This window comes from Salvelinus namaycush, unplaced genomic scaffold (assembly GCF_016432855.1).
Source record: "Salvelinus namaycush isolate Seneca unplaced genomic scaffold, SaNama_1.0 Scaffold567, whole genome shotgun sequence".
Classification (NCBI taxonomy): domain Eukaryota; kingdom Metazoa; phylum Chordata; class Actinopteri; order Salmoniformes; family Salmonidae; genus Salvelinus; species Salvelinus namaycush.
In genome coordinates this window covers 68,696-90,852 of record NW_024061272.1, presented here as the reverse complement: position 1 = coordinate 90,852, position 22,157 = coordinate 68,696, and the positions used below count along the sequence as shown (strand labels likewise).

General features: G+C 42.3%; 1 protein-coding gene across 1 annotated transcript in view; it reads right to left on the bottom strand.

Moving 5' to 3' along the window:
• Window positions 1-22,157, bottom strand: part of LOC120041872 (trafficking protein particle complex subunit 9-like) — a gene marked incomplete at both ends in the record, with an annotated part of 124,542 nt that overhangs the window by 40,600 nt on the left and 61,785 nt on the right. The window contains 2 exons of the mRNA XM_038986739.1: window positions 4,510-4,628; window positions 21,349-21,501. Of these exons, the coding sequence (XP_038842667.1) occupies window positions 4,510-4,628; window positions 21,349-21,501 (272 nt within the window). The remainder of the gene's footprint in view (window positions 1-4,509; window positions 4,629-21,348; window positions 21,502-22,157) is intronic.

Genomic DNA, 22,157 nt, shown 5'->3' with positions numbered 1-22,157 from the left:
ACATCCAGCCCCAAAATAACAACAGTCACTTCACACAGCATTTATTTTGTAAAGATCATTAATGTAAATTAGAATAGAGGTCCAGGAATTGATCCTGTGGAACACCACATTTGATCTCAAGAGTCTAACGTCACAAGGTAAACTCACGACTTAGGGCAACTGGCATCAGGGCCACGCCCCCGCACATTGACTCTGTACCAGTACCCCTGTACATAGTCTCGCTATTGTTATTTTACTGCTGCTCTTAAATTACTTGTTCCTTTTATATCTTATTCTTATTCATATTTTTTCAACTGCATTGTTGGTTAGGGGCTTGTAAGTAAGCACTTCACAGTAAGGTCAGTAAGGCCTGTTGTATTCGGCACATGTGAATAATTTGATTTGAGACTTGTCTAAACCCAAATATAAGAATACGAATTCAATTGTGCTTTCACCACCTCCCAGTTTCCCTCCCTAGTTTTTCTATTTATTTTATTTCACCTTTATTTAACCAAGTAGGCTAGTTGAGAACAAGTTCTCATTTACAACTGCGACCTGGCCAAGATAAAGCAAAGCAGTTCGACACATACAACAACACAGAGTTATACATGGAATAAACAAACATACAGTCAAAAAAAGTAGAAAAAGTCTATATACAGTGTGTGCAAATGAGGTAAGATAAGGGAGGTAAGGCAATAAATAGGCCATAATTACAATATAGCAATTAAACACTGGAATGGTAGATGTGCAGAAGATGAATGTGCAAGTAGAGATACTGAGGTGCAAAGGAGCAAGATAAATAAATAAATACAGTATGGGGATGAGGTAGTTGGATGGGCTATTTACAGATGGGCTATGTACAGGTGCAGTATAGTATAGTACCTCAGACAGCCCTCAATCCATCCACTCTCTTCTACTGGCTTTTAAAAACTATTGCAGACTGTTTACTCCGTCTTGACTGGTCCACTAGGGATGAGTTTCGTGCTTATATTCAACCTGGATCTTCTAACATTTTCGTGTTTCTATTCAACCTGAATCCTCTCAGCTTCCATATTGCAGTCTCAGGAGCAGTGAAAAATACCAGGTAGAACTAGACATTGGGTTTAAGCTCCACACACCCCTAGACATTTGTGGTTTTGAAGACAGCGTGGGATGGACTCAGAGCTGTATCTGAGGGGTTCGGCACGCACGCACACACACACGCACAGCTCTGCCTTGAAATGGCCCTGATGCCATCTGCCTGCTGAGTAGAGGGAGCTACCCAAACTCAATGTCCCAGCCAAACGTCATGCCGTGAATGTTTCTTTTCCACAGTGAGTCTGGATTTGAGTCCCTCCCCAACGATTTCTAGAATGAAAACACATTCTAACCAGAGCCAGAACACACGTGGATAAAGCGGAGTTTTGAAAATACGTCATTGGCTTTGATACTCCAATTGGTTAGAGACGATCCAAACTCCGATGACTTTGTTTTGTACAACACCCCTCAATTTGACGTCACCAGAAACGACTTCAACGACAGCAGTCTCAGACTGAAGTATCTAGCGAATGACAAAGCAGCGGAAGAATTCAGTTAGAATCATCAGACAAAAGGGAGCTAGGTTCAGGAGGGTAAATGAATGAGCATGTCATCCCCGATGAGTGAGATATCCCCAATCATAAAGACCAGTGGGTTTATAGACTTCTCTCTATTCCCCTGTTCTCCTCCCCAGGCCTAACACTCGAACCTCTCTCTCTAACCAACCTCCCCATATGATGGAGCGGAGTGTCCTATTCTCACACTATTCTCTTCCTGTACTACCTGTGAGTCACACAAACATGTGCAGGTAAGAGAGACACTAGAGAGACGCTACAGAGCAACACTGACACACAAGCATACGCAAACACTACCAAACAAACACAAATGCGCACTGCACACAGACACAACATACCACACACAGCAAGACCTCAGGGAAAAGACAGAGTGGAAATAGACAGGAAGAAAGGCAGAGCGGGGATAGTCAAACTCACACCTTTGCTTCCTGCCGACGGATTACAGAACGGTCTTATTTTATTACATTGTATTTCCTGGTAATCGTCGAGCATAATAGGCACGCATGCCAACAACTGCTCACACAGGCAGACACACACACGCGCGCGCGCACACACACACACACACACACACACACACACACACACACACACACACACACACACACACAGAGGCACACACGCGCAGACACGCGTACACACACACACACAGGCACACGTGCACACACACACACACAGGTACACACAAAGACACACACAGACACACGCGCACACACACACACAGGCACGCTCACCCCCCATGTATTCCTGTGGCATTTCCAGGCAGGCTGGGATGTGTAGCTAACTACTGTAACAAATGCAGAAGCACGGAGTAGAAATATCATAATGAGAAGGAATAGGAAAGTTCACCAGGTGGCTCAGAGGGAAATATCACTGGTTCCTATTGGACAGGCAGCCTGATCAGCATGGAGGTGGGGAAAGGTAGGTTAACACACATACACACACAAGCAGGAAGGTGGATACAAGCTTATCAAACACATCACTGTGAAGGCTAAGACAAAACATAATCTGTGAAGTAGAACTACAGCGTGGGAAAATAAGTTGGTTGACCCAATCTGTGCACATAACAAGGCATTTCAGCTGCATACAGAATCCATGAGATACGTGATTATGAAATCATGGCTTTCAATAGAAAGTACATTTAATATGAGCAAAAACTGACAACAAAAAAAGCCATCAATATAGCTTTTAGTTGTTGTTTTAATTAAGAAATAGTGGGCAGACAACTATGATATGAGTGATATTACGCATGACCTGCACTAGAACCAGTAGGCCAGCTAAGTACAAATCTAGAGTGTGAGTCAGACTAAAAACAATGTTGCAGCAAAACGACGAGTCAGATGCCTCAGGAAATATGAATCCATATAGCATCGTACATAGTCAAACACAGGTAGGGGAAACATTCATTAACATTCAGAAGGTTCAGTCTAACCAGCAGGAGAGTTTCCATTTATGTGCAAATCACCCCTTATCCATACCGCCTCACAAATTCACACGCACACACAGGACTATGTTATGGCAATGCTCCCACATTGTGTAATTGGTCGGTTCTGGGATTACCTCTGCAGCTAAACTGCCAAACAGCATAATCTGCACTGAGACTCTGAGCTGCCTGTCTGTCATTCTCTACTCCGTTCTTAACAAGCTCCACCAGCCGACTGATGGAACGGACAGCTTCATATTTACAGTGGAGAGTTGGAGGGCAGCATAAGGGAATTAAGAATGACATTCTTCCTCCTGTATAGATGCTCTATGTGTAATGGGTTAGATCAGGCGTCAGTGACATGCTGACCACGTGCACGAGCCTTGCAAAATAAATGTACACATACATGCTATTCAATCATTGCACCGTACGGGGCTCGCGCATGTCTGCGTAGCCAGGCGCTAAAATAGAAGTTGGTTCTATTTGTGACGATTGACGCGCTGCAAGTCCTCCCTCTCCCATCTCCTCATTGGTTTTTAGGAGCATATACCCACGTGGGTGATTGAAAGATGAACTGAGGGCCACACTCCAGTCCAGTTGGTAGTGGTAATGCACCTTAAAGTTGGTTGCCAACCGCCATATAAAGTCCAAAGAAGAAGAAGCCTGAAGGAGGAGCGATTACTAGAAACTTTTACCCTTTTATCTGTGAATTAATTGTCGGAGTAGAGGACTTTGTGCATTTCAGGAAAAATAACAACACAATGTTTATATCCCAGGACAAATTCACTAGCAACAGCAAGCTAGCTAGCTAAATTGTCATGAACGTTGAATGCTTTTCGACCTGTCCCCAAATGAATATAGTTGGTTCAGAGATGGTTTTGATATTTCAACCTGCGTGTCCTGATCCCGTCTGGTGTGGGGGGACAAAATCAACATGCGTGTCCTGATCCCGTCTGGTGTGGGGGGACAAAATCAACATGCGTGCGAGCGGTCTGGTCAGCATGTGAAAAAGTGTTGTGAAATAAATAGTTGTAATTGCATTTTTAACGAACTCTACAACACCAAAGCCTCACACACACGCACACGCATCCAGAGAATGTAGTTCAGCAAGGCATCAGCCTGTTCTCTCCACTGATTGAGATCAGCTGCACCCTGATAGAGACACGCCACATTAACTCTGTGTACCTTCTTGTCTATGTGTGAAAAGCTGCAGTTAGCCTCTCTGTCTGTCGGTCTGCCTGTCCTCAGCTCCCTCCCTGCTTTTTAAACAAACAGCTACACTCACCCTAATTACCACAACACGAGGCTTGTTAACTATCTGCAGCATCAGAAAATGGGCTGAGAGACAGACAGCAACACAAGGAGGGAAATAAAACAACCTTCGGAAGTCATGAAATGCAAATGAGTAAAGTCTCACGTAAATGATTAAGTAGAGAAATGTTCCTGCTGAAATCTCACTGTGGTAATAAAAGAGAACCTAGTTTAGAGAAGATGAGAGGAGAGGGGTGTCAGTCCTACCTTGACGTGGTTGTAGTCTGTCTTGCTGGACTCGCTGCCCAGGGGCTTGGTCTCGGCCCGGGGTTTGAGGACTTGTCTCAGGGGGCTGGAGATGGGAAGGCCTGTCACACTGATCCCATCTGGAACAGCAGCAGAGACGATCAGCCAGTCAGGAGACACAAAACTACAGTAACCCCAGACTTAATATAATTTAACTATATTGACAGTTGTTAAAACGCACATACAAACATATTAGGGTGAGAGAGTTTCCCTAATCTCAAAGTATTTCCTGGTTGAATCAGGAGCAACTCCCATCTCTTCTTCATACATGAGGACATGATCATTTAAATACATTTTATGAGCAGAATATGTAACAGCAGCTCACAGGCCTATCCTTTTTTATATGGTTTTAATGCAGAGTTCAGAGCAGTAAACAACATAATCCTGCACAGAGCTTCAGAGGACCATCAAACAGCCATATCAGCTTTCTGTATTAATGTGTACTGAAGGGTTCCTACTTTCAGCTAGCCATGCTACAAACCATCTCATAGTGTGACGTAGGCACTGAGCACACAGTTTCTCTGACGTTCGTGGAAACATCTTTGTCTCCAAAGGGAATCACTGGGTTAGCTGCTGCAAAGATCTGGGCCACAACACAACACACACAAAGAAATGGGAACGACATGGTAGGAATAAAAGTTCAAACAGTTAGAGTCCGCCAGCTTTGACTCCATATTCCTCTTTGGTACAAAGCTTTCCAACACATTCTACTGACATGGCTGGCATTTGTGATTAGCACTCCACAAGCGGATAACCAGGGCCCAGAATCACAAAACACCGACGCAAAAACTTAGGAAGCTTCTTAAGAAAAAAAAATAAGCAGTTCCTTAACAATATCTTGAGATTTCATAATTTTCTTACGAACTTCTCAAATATCTTCTTGTTGCTCAGCAACTGTTTTAGCTAGCTATCAAGCTAGCAAAGGCAATCATGTTAGCATATTTCTTACTGAGATTACTGTTCTAAAATGTGTAATTGGGTTTAAAATAATCAATACTGAAACTTTCAGATTAAGTTTGTGAGTGAAATAAACATGTTCAATTTCTTTCATGAGTTTCTTCTCTCACTGCCCTGAGATTAAGACAAGGTTTTAGCCATCTTGGAATTTCCCAAAACTTTTTTTTTCAATAATATAATTTCTTCTTAATGATTTGCTTATTAAGGAGAAACAGGAAATACTGTAAGAAATTTTCCAAGAATCATTTTGAGGAATAGCAACTTCGCTTAACTTTCTTCTTAAGTCTATAGTTAAGGAAAACATTGTAGTTAAGAAGAAATGTTTTCTTAAGAAGGTTTTGTGAATCTGGGCCCAGGTCCATTTCCATAAAGCCTCCCAGAGTAGAACTGCTGATCTCAGATCAGTTTAGCCATTTAGATTATAATGAATGAGATTACATGGACAGGGCACATCTGAGATGCTTTGTGAATATGAGCCTAGAACCACTACAGCTGACACAGTGTCAGTCAGTCAGCATTGTTGCTTTGTCATTTTCTATATCCTACTCACAGAAACAGATTAGATATGCATCCAGACAGAGGGAGGTGGATGGAAAGAGGAAGAGAGAACACTGATAAACAGTATCTTTATTGACTAGTGCCTCCATTAAGGCCTACAGCCTGTTTCCAGACACAAATACATCTTCATGTCTAATCCTGATAGAGAGCGAGGGCAGGAGAGAGACAGAGATAAAGAGACAAACAGAGAGAGACAGAGAGTGCATAACGGGCGGAGAGATTGAAGACGACATCACTCAACATCACCCTCCGTCTATCCCTGCCTCTTTCTCTCTCAATCTATCTCTCCATCTGCCTAGTGAGAGTCTGCGACTATAAATCACTACAGATTATATTAGTGACAGTGAATTGATCTAATACAGAATGATATACTGAAAATCAACATCAACAAAGTCTTCCACAAGAGATGAGGTAATGTGAATCTCTGCAATGCCACCTTTTGGCTCTACACACACTTGTGCTTTTCCTGGAAGGTGAGTCAAGGCTATTGTAGTAAAAGGGAGCCTATGACTGATTGCATTGCAAACAGAAACGCTTCTTCAATGTCCTTTCGAGGGGAGAGGAACATAAGGCTGTAAAATACAAGGCAACAAAGTCCCATTCTGCTCCGTGGAGTGAGAGAGAGACAACACCTGAACATCTGGGCAGAGAGGTCGAATCTGGGAGTAGCTAGCAAAGGACCTTTGACCCCCATTAACATACATTGGTTTATTAGAAGCATCACGTAGACAGACAATTTCCTCCCTACACAACGAGAGAGAGAGAGAGAAAGAGAGAGTATTCACAAGGCGTCTCAGAGTAGGAGAGAGGGGCGGGACAGAGAGAAGAATACCCAATTCCTCGGCTGGTATTATTTTAGGAGCTATATGATTCACAAGTAACCCAGCCCAGGTGAGACTGACAGATAATGCGAGACGGAGAGAAAATAAGACGGGTAAATAATAGTGGCTCTTTTCAAAAGCCCACACTTTCTGCTGTCATTATTACGACATCAAACATCCAAATTACAAGGACGCAGGCAGTCTCTTTCAGATGGAGGGAGAGAGAGCAGAAGAAGGAGAAATGGAGAGAGATGGAGAAACAGGGAGAGAGAGAGAATAAGAGCAAGAAAGAGATCAGAAGAGAAAGAGATGAGAGGGAGAGAAGAGAGAGGGAATAAGAGTGAGGTAATGCAGGATCTGAACAAATTATTGCCATCATTACTCACAGCCATTTGAGTCATACTAAATACAGCATTACAGACAGAACCACATCATCCAGACAGACAGAGCAAATAAAGAAGTTATTTTACAATCAATCCCTCACACTCCCTTACCTTCAGCAGTACCCTGCTCATAATGCTGTGAGATGGTCCTCATCACATTTATCTTGTGAGGTGACAAAGTGAACAACATATCTTCCATCATCCATCTTATTGTCATTTTACATCTACGAATGCTTATGTACTGCTTACGAATGTATTATGTATGGCTTATGACTGTTAAAGACATGCTCAGGTACTTTGACGACAAGAAAGTCTTTTTTAAACTTCCTGCTTTGGGCTGGATGTGTTGTATTTATTTTACCTTTATTAAACTAGGCAAGTCATATAACAACAAATTCTTATTTTCAATGACGGCCTAGGAACACTGCCTTGTTCAGGGGCAGAACGACAGATTTTTACCTTCAGCTCGGGTTTTCGATCTTGCAACCTTTCGGTTACTCTTAAGTTGGGAATCAAATATTTTTGACAGAAAGAAATGTGCAAAGATATTCACATAGACATAGATAAGTTTTATGAAATAAGCGGTGAAAAAGTATCAATGTCCAACAATTATGAAAGAGATTTATTTTCAATAAATAATTGGTCAATTAAGTCCATAATGGGGTTCATAGGACTGACCAAAATATATTTCAGTTCAAATGTCAGGTTTCAATAGCACTTTAAACAGCCGCTGCACTCTGCTGATTCAGTCAATATAAGAATTGGTCCCTTGAAATGAAGGTCCATTCAGTCGACACACTGGGCTGAATAGAACAGACTCATTGAGCTGCTGTCTCAATGGTTCCTGCTTCCAGAACTGAAAAGATTAACACATTACAATGACGTATAAAAGCTTCGTAATAGTGGGGAGTCAGTCAATTGTGGAACTGATCTTCATATAATAAATAAGACAATTCACTCCGAATACCTCACACACAGTCATATCTAGGTACATCTGAAGAAAATATTTGTTTATTTTCCCTCAAATAAATGCAGTCTGTCAATCTTCTGCATATTCTGTAATCATATCCCTAAGGTAATGTGATTACCTGAATAGGCCTACTCTGCCGAGCAAGGACAAATCGCAACTCCCTCCACTCCAAAACGGAATGACATCTGCGGAGAAGCCCGTTGACTGACAGATATTCTAGCTGCGGTACATTGGGATCACTGCGAGCGGAGCAACGAGAAGGTTATAACACAGCCTCAGCACCCTGTCCCGTTGTAATTGTGCCGGCTTTTCTAAATGCATCTCCCTGGCTGTTTTAATTCCCTTTAATGATGTTGTTGTACGCTGAGATTTTACCATCCATGGGCTAATGTGTTTACGCTGTCTGCTCCGCACTGCTTTTACCTTCTCCCCGCCTCCCTAGGACGACCAGACCCTACTCAATAGCTCTTATTGAGATGGAGAGGACGACTAGAGCACTGGCTAGATACTTCAGCCAACACACACAAAGCCAATTAGTAGAGTGATTGCATACATGTTCCATACATTTTAAGAAAGGGAATGTGATCCCTGTGGGAATTGAACCCACAACTAGGGCTAGCAAAATTATTGTAGAATCGCGTAACCGTCCATTATGGTAAAAAAAAGAAGTTGTAACCTTTTACACTCATACCCTTATACGGGTTGAAAATGGCACTGATAAACGCCTAAATTGGAACACAGTGGTTGTACAGTAACATGCTCAGTGGAGGCTCCTCAGAGGAGGAAGGGGAGGACCATCCTCAGTGAATTTTTATTTATTTAAATGAGACATTTAAAGAGTTATCCTTTTTAGATAAAACTATACTAAATATATTCACGTCACCAAATAATTGATTAAAACACACAGTTTTGCAATGAATGTCTACAGTAGCCTCAACAGCACTCAGTAGGGTAGCACCATGGTGTAGCCAGAGGACAGCTAGCTTCTGTTCTCCTCTGGGTACATTGACTTCAATACAAAACCTGGGAGACTCATGGTTCTCACCCCCTTCAATAGACTTATACAGTAATTATGACAACTTCCGGAGGACGTCCTCCAACCTATCAGAGCTCTTGCAGCATGAACTGACATGTTGTCCAACCAATCAAAAGATCAGATAATTAATCTAGTACTGAAATCATAAACTACAGATAGCTTGCACTGCAGTGCATAAAATGAGGTGAGTAGTTGACTCAAAAAGAGAGAAAGACAATTGTTGAACAGCTTTGAACAAATTAATTTCTTCAAAATTGAAAGAAGTGAGAGCGATATTTCATCATTAAAAAAAAACTTTATTATCGCTAGAAAATGCCGCTAGATAGTTTAGCCTACTCAAACACCGGCTCAAACAGAGGGATGCTATGTCAGCTAGCTGGCTATGACTATCCAACACAACACCGGAACTCTTCCAAGTCAAGGTAAGCTTTTGGTTTTACCAATTTATTGCCACCGGGGACCGCCAGTGTATCTGCTAAACTGCTTACTGACAGTACACTGTACTGCATGATTGTAGCAGGTTTACTAACATGTTAGTTCTATTAGCTATGTTGACTATGACGTTACTTTAACAAATATGGTGACATCGATGTAGGCTGTGTGTAGCGGTTATGATGTGGTTTGGCTTGGAAAGGTTTTTTCGCCTGGTCACATACAGCTGAATTCCACAAGCGAAGGGAAAAGGTGAGAGGAGGAGAGTGCATAGATGCAAGAAGAAATACAAGATGGCTGCTTTAAAAGTGAACTTTGTTTACATGTGATCAGGCGTACATTCATTCCGCCAATTCTGTTTAAAAACCTTTCTTAAACGGAAGGAAACAGTGATGCACATACCTTAATTTGTCCAATAGAAACTATCATTTGCAACTGTTGGACTAATGATTACTATGGAACACCGTTAAAATATAACAACAATAGTCTATTGTCAACTCACAATTCATGACAATCACTGGATTAGGTTGCACATCAACATATCTTGAACCATGCATTCCTGCTTGGACATGTTAGATGAAACTTCTTACTTCTTGAAGCCTACCATCTCAGTAGTCTATTAAACAGTCTAAAGCACAGCAAACTACTTTAGAAGGTGAATGATAACAAATGTATTCTATTGCGTGACTCAGCGGGGAAAAAATTGTACTACCAAATCATGGGCTGGTGAAAATGTTAGTCTGGAGCCCTGTCAAGGGGTGTGATTTTATATCTGCTGCAGAGTAATGTATTATTCTGCTAATTTGGCTGTTGGGAAGAAAATCATGCGATAGGATGTTATGCAGAAAAATATGTTGGTGGGACAATGCTATGTACAGGTAACTGCCAAAATAATGGAAACACGAGTAAATTACAGATACAAAGTATATTGAAAGCAGGTGCTTCCACACAGGTGTAGTTTCTGAGTTAATTAAGCAATTAACATTCCATCATGGGTCATGTATGAAAATGCTTGGCAGGGCATTATTTTGGCTACCATGGCTATGCCCCCATTGGATGACAATGCCCCCATTCCCCATGAGTGGTCTCTGAATGGTTTGATGAGCATTAAAATGAGGTAAACCATATGCCATGGCCGTCTCAGTCACCAGATCTCAACCCAATTGAACACTTATGGGAGATTCTGGAGCGGCGCCTTAGCATTTTCCACCGGCATCAACAAAACACCAAATTATGGAAATTCTTGTGGAAGAATAGTGTCACATCCTTTCAATAGAGTTTCAGACACTTGGCGAATCTATGCCAAGGTGCATTGAAGCTCTTCTGGCTCGTGGTGGCCCAACGCCCTATTTGCATGACAATGAATAGTCTCTCAAAATTCCATAATCATCACAGTCCTACCCACAACCATGATATTCCTAGTGCCACGCTCTTACCAACTGAGCTTACATAACATAAAATACACACACACACAAAGAGAACAGCAGCATTAAAAGCAGACCAGGCCCAGACACGCTGTAATTTAGTATGGTGCTCACACCATCGAAACCAATCATGTCTGCTGTAAGCTACAACCCATTAGTCTATGTGTGATGACATCAATCCCATCAGACACTGAGTTATGTTATGTCTTCAGCCCGTCCCGGTCGGTGTGTCAATGTGTTTGTGCGTGTTGTCTCGGCTCCTCTGAAACACAATGTTCTCAATGGCTCTGTCTCATTGGCCACTCCTCTCTCATCAGCCGCTTCCTCTCTTTCTTTCAAACCAAGAACAAAGGAAATTACATATTGTGCCTGAGCCGGGCCCAAAAATGAAGGGTTGATTTGCAAGGTCACGTAGACATAGATTGGAGCCAATCAATGTGACATGAGGACTTCTCACGTTCTTTATACACTCAGGGGCTAGTTTATTTGACTTTACATATACTGTATCAAGGTTTGGAGCAGTGAGGAGTGGGAGGAGAAGGATCACTCCAATCCATCCATCATTCAAATAATCACCAATATTTTAGTCGTTTTATCTGCAAATCAGTTCCAAATACCGATCTCAAACTTCAAGGAATTATTTCAAGTACATTTTACGGTATGAGAAACAGACGAAAGAGTATCACTCTCAAACGAGCTGATGGACACACAAAATATATCATATCAATGCAGAGCGAGTGCGAGAGGGGAGAGAGAAAGAGCGAGAGACGCTAGCTGTTAATGCTTATCACCAAGTAGGGCTGTATACCGTATTTTACAATATACCAGTATTAATGCACGGACCCGTTTAGGTTTTCACTTGACCTTCTATAACAGCATTTCAATGTTTGGCTTAAACGTGACATTACACGTGCCGGAGCGGCGTATCACTTGTTATAGTTTACTCAGTTCGCTACTTCAGTCGTCTCTCTCCCTCTTCTACAGCCTGATACCAGTGCTGATGTAGGCCTAAATCAGTATGTTGTTTGCGCAACGGTGTCTTCTAAATTATAGAGGAAGAGAGAGCAATAGTAATGGCATCTTTTTTTGTAGGCATTAACTCTGCCATGGCTAAATGGCCAAAGCCTATAGGGAAATTAATGTTTTTTGGGGATAAACACAGAAATGAAGGTCTGTGGTAAACGCAGGTTTAGGAGAACTAATGGAATGCTCCATTCTGCCCTACCAAGCAAAAAGGCAGTAACTGCCCATAGCGTGGAACTGAGAAAAATGTATTTCATTTACCTTGGTTTCACAGTAACTTTATGTAGTTACTGCTAACAAGACCCCATTTTCTCCAAAACACAATAGATACAATAGAGGCAGGATACTTGTCCACATGATTAAGCAGGTATTTTCTGTTGCAACAATGACATTAACAAATTTTCGATCAAATGAGCAGTTACTGCTTGGTATGGCAGTATTGGTGAAGCCACATTTTTTTTTAGGGGGTAGATCAGTTTTAATATTGCAAATAGATTGTAGCTTCCATCAATGTAATTGTCTGCATCATTTCCAGTCAAAAGTTTGGACACACCTACTCATTCAAGGGTTTTTATACATTTTTACTATTTTCTCAATTGTAGAATAATAGTGAAGACATCAAAACTATGAAATAACACATATGGAATCATGAGGAAGTGTTAAACAAATAAAAAAATATTTTATATTTGAGATTCTTCAAAGTAGCCACCCTTTGCCTTGATGACAGCTTTGCACACTCTTGGCATTCTCTCAACCAGCTTCACCTGGAATGCTTTTCCAACAGTCTTTTTCCAGCAGTCTTTTCCCACATATGCTGAGCACTTGCTGGCTGCTTTTCCTTCACTCTGTGGTCCAAACCATCTCAATTGGGTTGAGGTCGGGTGATTGTGGAGGCCAGGTCATCTGATGCAGCACTCCATCACTCTCCTCCTTGGTCAAATAGCCCTTACACACACTGGAGGAGTGTTGGGTCATTGTCCTGTTGAAAAGAAATGATAGTCCCACTAAACGCAAACCAGATGGGATGGCGTATCGCAGCAGAATGCTGTGGTAGCCATGCTGGTTAAGTGTGCCTTGAATTCTAAATAAATCACTGACAGTGTCACCAGCAAAGCACCTCCACACCATCACACCTCCTCCTCCATGCTTCACGGTGGGAACCACACATGCGGAGATCATCAGTTTACTTACTCTGTGTCTCACAAAGACACGGCAGTTGGAAACCAAAAATCTCAAAGACTCATCAGACCAAAGGACAGATTTTGACCAGTATAATGTCCATTGCTCGTGTTTCTTGGCCCAAGCAAGTCTCTTATTATTATTGGTGTCCTTTAGTAGTGGTTTCTTTGCAGCAATTCGACCATGAAGGCCTGATTCACGCAGTCTCCTCTGAACAGTTGATGCTGAGATGTGTCTGTTACTTGAACTCTGTGAAGCATTTATTTGGGCTGCAATTTCTGCAGCTGGTAACTCTAATGAAGTTATCCTCTGCAGCAGAGGTAACTATGGCAGTCCTCATAAGAGATGTTCTTGCCATAATATGGACTTTTACCAAATAGGGCTATCTTCTGTATAACACCCCTACCTTGTCACAACACAACTGATTGGCTCAAACACATTGAGTAAATAAAATCCACACATGAACTTTTAACAAGGCACACCTGTTAATTGAAATGCATTCCAGGTGACTACCTCATGAAGCTGGTTGAGAGAATGCCAAGAGTGTGCTACTTTGAAGAATCTCAAATATAAATGGATTAGTTTAACACTTTCTTGGTTACTACATGATTCCATATGTGTTATTTCATAGTTCTGATATATTCACTATGATTCTACAATGTAGAAAAGTTGGGTAAAAATAAAGAAAAACCCTGGAATGAGTAGGTGAGTCCAAACATTTGACTGGTACTGTATATTTTATTTTAAATGTTCCTTTATTATTTTCCCCTACCCCCTCCCCTAATTGGAGTAAACTAACGGACAACAACACTTAGGCTTCTACTTCCAGCTTATACGTACGATTTATTGTATTTTTTTTATTTATTGAACGTTTATTTAACTAGGCAAGTCAGTTAAGATCAAATTCTTATTTTCAATGACTACCTAGGAACAGTGGGTTAACTGCCTTGTTCAGGGGCAGAACGACAGCTTTTTACCTTGTCAGCTCGGGGATTCAAGTCCAACGCTCTAACCACTAGGCTACCTGCCGCCCATCACTAGGGTACCACTAGGCTACCTGCCGCCCATCACTAGGGTACCACTAGGCTACCTGCCGCCTGCCGCTTATCAAAGTTAGCTGGCTAACTCATTGATCCTGCTTTGTAGTACCCCTCTGGACTCAATGAGAGGGATAAACTGGTCTAGGTATGAATCAATGAATGAACCACTCGGCTCCTCTGCAACCCCCTGTTCTCAATGGCTTTATCTGTCTCATCAAATCAAATTCATATTTTATTGGTCACATATTTAGCAGATGTTATTGCGGGTGTTTCGAAATGCTTACGTTTCTAGCTTCAACAGTGGAGTAGTATCTAATAATTCACAACAATACACAGAAAGCTAAAAGCAAAAATAATGTAATTATGAAATACATAAATATTAGGACGAGCAATGTCGGAGTGGCACTGACTAAAATACAGTAGAATAGAATACAGTATATACATAGGAAATGAGTAAAGCAGTATGTAAACATTATTAAAGTGACCAGTGATTCCATGTCTATATGGCAGCAGGGTTGAGTAACCGGGTGGTAGTCGGCTAGTGATGGCTATTTAACAGTCTGATGGCCTTGAAATAGAAGCTGTTTTTCAGTCTATCGGTCCCATCTTTGATGCACCTGTACTTACCTCACCTTCTGGATGGTAGCGGGGTGAACAGGCTGCACCACCCTCTTTAGAGCCTGTTGAGGGCTCCTGCAGGGCCCTCACCTTTCTCCCTATAGGCTGTCTCGTCATTGTTGGTAATCAGGCCTACTACCGTTGTGTTGTCTGCAAAGTTGATGATTGAGTTTGTGGCGGCCTGGCCACACAGTCATGGGTGAACAGGGAGTACAGGAGGGGGCTGAGCATGCACCCTTGTTGGGTCCCTGTGTTGAAGATTAGCGAAGTGGAGATGTTGTTTCCTACCTTAACCACCTGGGGGGCGGCCCGTCAGGAAGTCCAGGACCTAGTTGCACAGGGCGGGTTCAGACCCAGAGTCCGAGCTTTATGATGAGCTTGGAGGGTACTATGGTGTTGAAGGCTGAGCTATAGTCAATGAACAGCATTCTTACATAGGTATTCCTCTTGTCCAGATGGGATAGGGCAGTGTGCAGTGCGATGGCGATTGCATTGCCTGTAGATCTATTGGGGCGGTATGCAAATTGAAGTGGGTCTAGGGTGTCAGGTAAGGTAAAGGTGATATGATCCTTAACTATGATGACAGATGTGAGTGCTACGGGGCGATGGTCATTTAGTTTGGTTACATGGACCCCTTCTCTCTTATCAGCCCCTTTCCTCTCTTTCTTTTCAAACCAAGAACAGAGGAAATGACATCTTGTTCTTCTCATGTTCTTTACAAAATATTAGTGTAAGTGCTGAGGACATGGTGTCTCTCTCTCTAAGAGGAGGGAGGGAAGCAGTTAGATGGGACGGCCGAGGGTAAAGCGGTCCTTTGCAGGTTTGTGGTCTGGAAAGTAGGTGAGCCAGCAGTCTTCCTACACCTTGCCTACAGTACATGGGTGATAGAATAGATTTTTGAGATCAGTTATGTTTGGAGTACCTCCATATGTACTATGGACTACATACACTGAGTGTACAAACATGCTCTTTCCATGACATAGACTGACCAGGTCCCTTGTTAAATCTGCTTCAATCAGTGTGGATAAAGGGGAGGAGTCAGGTTAAAGAAGGATTTTTAAGCATCGAGACAATTGAGACATAGATTGTGTTTGCGTGCCATTCAGAGGGTGAATGGGCAAGACAAAATATTTAAGTGCCTTTGAACAGGGTATGGTAGTAGCTGCCAGGCGCACCGGTTTATGTCAAGAACTGCAACGCTGCTTGGTATTTCACGCTCAACAGTTTCCCGTGTGTATCAAGAATGGTCCACCACCCAAAGAACATCCAGCCAACTTGACACAACTATAGGAAGCATTGGAGTCAACATGGGCCAGTATCCCTGTGGAATTCCTGACACCTTGTAGAGTCCATGCACGGACAAATTGAGGCTGTTTTGATGGCACAAGGGGGTGCAACTCAATATTAGGAGTTTCTAATGTTTTGTACACTCAGTGTATATCAAGGTTTGGAGCAGTGAGAGGTGGAGGGGAGAAGAATCCCTCCACTCCATCCATCATTCAAATAATCAACACTATTGTAGTCGGTTTTATAGGGTTGGGCAGTATGCAGATCTTCATATCGTCATACTGTCCTGCTCTCATACCGGCTTTTACAGTATTAGTACACAAGGGGAGCTTAGTACACAAGAGGAGCCAAAAAAAGAGCAAAAAAGACCATTGGACGTCTCTTAACAGAATGTTAACAAAATTATCACAAGTAATAGTGAATTTCATAAATATGCTAGCGAGCACAAATGAAAATAAACAAACTGCAAAGACAGGCCATCCAGTTCATAAAGTTGTCCCTTTTTAATGTTATTTTTTATTTATGTTATTATTTACAAGTGAATGTGAACGAGAGACATTGTGCAAATGAACAAAGTTTTGATGCATGCTTGTCTGAAGGAAGAACAGTACTGGCTTTGGAGTAGCATGTGTACACGTTGTGTCTGTGTGGAGTCTGGATTCGCTAAGGCAACAGGCCTGCCTGCTCTGCTCAGGAGAAGACAGGGGAGGAGCAGACGGGCCAATAACGGAGAGGAGAAAAAACTCAAAGAAATCAAAATCAATAACTCTTCCAAAGGGCTCTGACCTCTCAAACATGGCAGAAAGCTAACACAATATGATGTCCCGTCAGCTTATTAATTCAGCCGCTTAGTTAGATAACTAGCAAGTTAAACTTAGGGTCGTGTTAACGCAGAATATTTCGCTGCATTTTATAAATGCAGGTCTAAAATGCTTCTTATTGTAATTTCTGCTCGGCATCAGAGAAATGTTGTGCTTCATTTGCACTTCTCCACTCGGATAAGAATTCACAAAAAGGTAATTTCTCCGCTACTTTTCGGTGTAGCCTACTTTTCTCCGATAAAAAGCTAGATCTGTACTCTGGATCACTACTCTGGACGGTTCTGACTTAGAATATGTGGACAACTACAAATACCTATGTGTCTGGCTAGACTGTAAACTCTCCTTCCAGACTCATATTAAACATCTCCAATCCAAAATTAAATCCAGAATCGGCTTCCTATTTCGCAACAAAGCCTCCTTTACTCACGCCGCCAAACTAACCCTTGTAAAACTGACTATCTTACCGATCCTCGACTTCGGCGATGTAATTTACAAAATAGCCTCCAACACTCTACTCAGCAATGGATGCAGGATGCTGGATGCAGTCTATCACTGTGCCATCTGTTTTATCACCAAAGCCCCATATACCACCCACCACTGCGACCTGTACGCTCTCGTGGGCTGGCTACCTATTCGTCGCCAGACCCACTGGCTCCAGGTCATCTATAAGTCTATGCTAGGTAAAGCTCCACCTTATCTCAGCTCACTGGTCACGATAACAACTCCCACCCGTAGCACGCGCTCCAGCAGGTATATCTCACTGGTCATCCCGAAAGCTAACACCTCTTTGGCCGCCTTTCCTTCCAGTTCTCTGCTGTCAATGACTGGAACGAATTGCAAAAATCACTGAAGCTGGAGACTTATATTTCCCTCACTAACTTTAAACATCAGCTATCTGAGCAGCTAACTGATCGCTGCAGCTGTACACAGCCCATCTGTAAATAGCCCATCCAATCTACCTACCGCATCCCCATATTGTTTATATTTACTTTTCTGCTCTTTTGCACACCAGTATCTCTACTTGCACATCATCATCTGCACATCTATCACTCCAGTGTTAATTTGCTATATTGTAATTACTTCGCTACTATGGCCTATTTATTGCCTTACCTCCTCACGCCATTTGAACACACTGTATATAGACTTTATTTTTCTATTGTGTTATTGAATGTACGCTTGTTTATTCCATGTGTAACTCTGTGTTGTTGTTTCTGTCGCACTGCTTTGCTTTATCTTGGCCAGGTCGCAGTTGTAAATGAGAACTTGTTCTCAACTAACTTACCTGGTTAAATAAAGGTGAAATTATTCTCTTTTTTAAAGAAATAAATAAAGTTTAAGCAAAACATCAGGAAATGTAGCTGGCTCCGTTCTTCCTTTCTATGTTAAACATTAGACATATGAAGGCCATGCATTGTTTTTGTGAGAAAGACCTTGCTGTTTCATTGTAAGATCATTGACTTGTGTGGCTGCTAGCCAAATAGCGTTGCACTTCTGTTGTCACATGATGGAAATGAAGCTAATGTTTGCTGAATGTGTTGCACTAATGTATTTTCTGTGAAGGAAAACTATAGTTGCACATCCCTGATTACTGTATTGAAACAAACAAACCACTGTTGACTTTCAATTTAAAACACGACCCCTGTTAATACACACCTGGACTCACCTACTCCCGCTTTCTCTCCTCGTGCTATGACTCAACTGTTCTTGGGAACTACGGTAAGTGTAACCGTTGTGAAATGGCTAGCTAGTTAGCGGTGGTGCGCGCTAATAGCGTTTCAATCGGTGACGTCACTCGCTCTGAGACCTGAAGTAGTTGTTCCTCTTGCTCTGCAAGGGCCGCGGCTTTTGTGGCGTGATGGGTAACGATGCTTCGTGGGTTGTTGATGTGTGCAGAGGGTCCCTGGTTCAAGCCCAGGTAGGGGTGAGGAGAGGGACGGAAGCTAAACTGTTACATAAGCTTCATAATTTAAACTAATGTGACAGATGAAATGAAGAACAAATCTGCTTTATCTCGTATTGCACAAGTTGATTGCAGGTATTTACTATATAAGTAGCTACAATATTAAAATGTATTGAAAAACTTCTATGAAATTGTTTTAAAAGGTACTGAAAAACCATCCCATGGTTATTTCCGAATACCCCAGTACACGGTATATACCCCAAGCATAGTCAGATTTTTCTGCAAATCAGTTACAAACACCGATCTCAAACCTCAAACAGTTTAAGGAATTATTTCAAGTGCTTTGTATAGTATGACAATCAGAATGGTGTGCCTCTCTCATATGAGCCGATGGACAGATACAACATATATCCCATCAATGCAGACAGAAAGAGACAGAGAGAGAGAGAGCGAGACCGGAGCGCCAAGTCTAGGTCCAAGAGGCTTTCTTAACAGCTTCTACCCCCAAGCCATAAGACTACTGAACATCTAATCAAATGGCTACCCAGACTACTTGCATTTAGGTATTTTTCTTAAATCTTCATTGTTGGTTAAGGGCTTGTGAGTAAGCATTTCACTGTAAGGTCTACACCTGTTGTATTCGGCGCAAGTGAGAAAAACCTTTTTATTTTATTTTATTTGACGAGAAAGAGAGCGTGAGAGAGTGAGAGAGAGTCTCGCGCACGCGAGAAAGATAGAGTATTTCAGATCAGAATGCTTCTGACACACTATGCATGCCGCGAGCTGCCATTAATTCTCCTACAAAGAGGGGGTAGAGGGAGGGTGGGAGAGAGGGAGGGTGGGAGAGAGAGGTAGGGACAGGGGGAGAGAGACGGCGGGAGGGAGAGAGCCGCTAGCGGTTGATGCTTATCCCCACGCCAAACATGCAGCTCAGTGGTGAAGGATCCATTTAATTCCCACACGGGGCCAAGAGTCTGCTTTATACATGCACCTTCAGGCTGGATGGGGTCAATATTAATGGAAACAGCACTGAATGCCTCAAAACCATTTCTGAGGTGTTATCACATGAGGACGAAAGGAAGAAGATATTTAGCCTATTACAGTATGAGGTCTTTCCCAAGACGCCCTGATGTTGTCATGAAAACAGTTAGATTTACCTGGTTGCAACAGAGACCGTTTGGTTGTAATGTGGTGTCTATGAAGTCTTTTCAACCACAAGACCAGTGAATTACATTAATATAACCCGAAAATTACGTCTTTAAGACATATTATGCCACATTGTTCTTCCAATAGTTTGCAGTGAATTCAAATTCAATGTAATTCCAGACCTCATCAGGCATATTAGCATGCAGCACCCTGTTTGTCAAAGTGTCAACATTTCCAACTTGAATTAGTGAAGGTGCAATACTCAAATCAACCCACAGCTCCGAGCACCACTAAAATGTGCTAAACAATAATAACGCCGATAAGCCTCAGCAGTAACCGTATTAATGCATTACTGAGAAATAACTGCATATTAGGACTTGGGAGTAGAAGATAAGATCCTGTCAGTTACAGCAGAACATAGCGTCGGTCCAGAATGTCACCAACAAAATACACAAGGGTTTCAGGGGTTTGTTGTTTAAGGAAGCCCTGTTTGCCTTATCTGTGTCATTCAGGGGCCATGATTACTGCTACGCTAATTAAAACTTTAAAGAGTATCTGTTAAATAACCTCATGAAGATAGAGAGGGGCAGGGGCAGACAGAGAGAGCGAGAGAGAGAGCGAGAGAGGGAGAGAGCGAGTGAGTGAGGCAGGGGCCGCTGAGTTAAACACGTCAGTTCAGTTCTATTCTCCTCTGGTTTCTTCTCATGTATGCAGGAGCACATCACATAGGAGAAAGAGTAGAGAGAGAGAGGGAGACAGAGAAAGGACATGAGAGAGGAAGAGAGGGAGGCAGATAAATAAAGTTGAGAGGAGTTAGGGCTGAAGTCCGCTGTTTGCATGGTTATGTCTGATAAATGTTCGATGAGATAACGAACCTCAGTCGCAACACCTCTCTGGAACACTCAGCTACTAGGTAGGGCAGTAAACACAGACTCAACTCTGCATCCAGTACATGTTTAACCAGTGCTATGGGGCCATGGAGCTGGGAACCCAATGCTTTCCAGAAAGGCAAAACCCAAAATCGACCAATAGAATTGTGCTATATTGGGAACATCACTGTTGTTGAGTGTGGGGGTGCTGGTAATCCATGTCTGTTGTCTCCTGCCTAAAAGAGTTTAGGTTCTATTGACAACGTTGGTCGCAGACTGCCTGGATCATTTTGATTGGGAGACCTTTGTGGCTCGCCTGGAATTTCAACCACTCACCGTCGTTGAGGTCCTGCAGCAGGTTCTCTCCTCCAGAGAAGTCCAGTCTGACTTTGACGTTAACAGTGAGGGTGACAGACTGGCCTGGCTTCAGAGGCAGCTGAGACACAGCCTCCTCTAGGTCCCAGCTCAGGAACTCTCCAAACAACTTCTCTATAGGAAACAATACAACAAGACAATGAATAAAGTAGAGAGAAAACATTCAGTGAAAGAGAGAGAGAGGCAGAGATGTAATGAAGCATTATACTCTAAATCTCAGGACAACCTCACGGAGGTAGTCAGTACTGATTTAAAGACAGGTAATGACAGTATACAGCTACCCTTCTCAACACACATCTAAACTGTCCCAACTTCGCTACAGAAACAAGGACTGTGTTGTTGAAAGCGTAAAAAGGGGAGAGTAGTAGGCGACTCTCTCCCAACACTAATTGGACCACAACAAACATGATGTTCAGTTGTACACCGAAGCAAAAAAGAATCAGAAAACATAATGCTGAGTAGGAACTTTCAAGTCAGGTTGGAACTTGGCAGAGCATGACAGTGAAATGAGCAAAACACCACATCACATTGTCAAAAAGGTTCTAAACCAGGAAATAAGCAGGGCGTCATCTCAAGTGTTTGTACCAACAGGTAACTGAAATGCAATTTGTCCTGCATTTGTAAGCATTTAACTACTGACAAAGAACCATCTAGAGTTGATTGCTCTGTTGGCAACGTCAGCATCGAGACGAGAAGATTGATATTATTAGTTGCATATTATTGAGGTCATCCAATTCCGTGTGTGTGTGTGTGTGTGTGTGTGTGTGTGT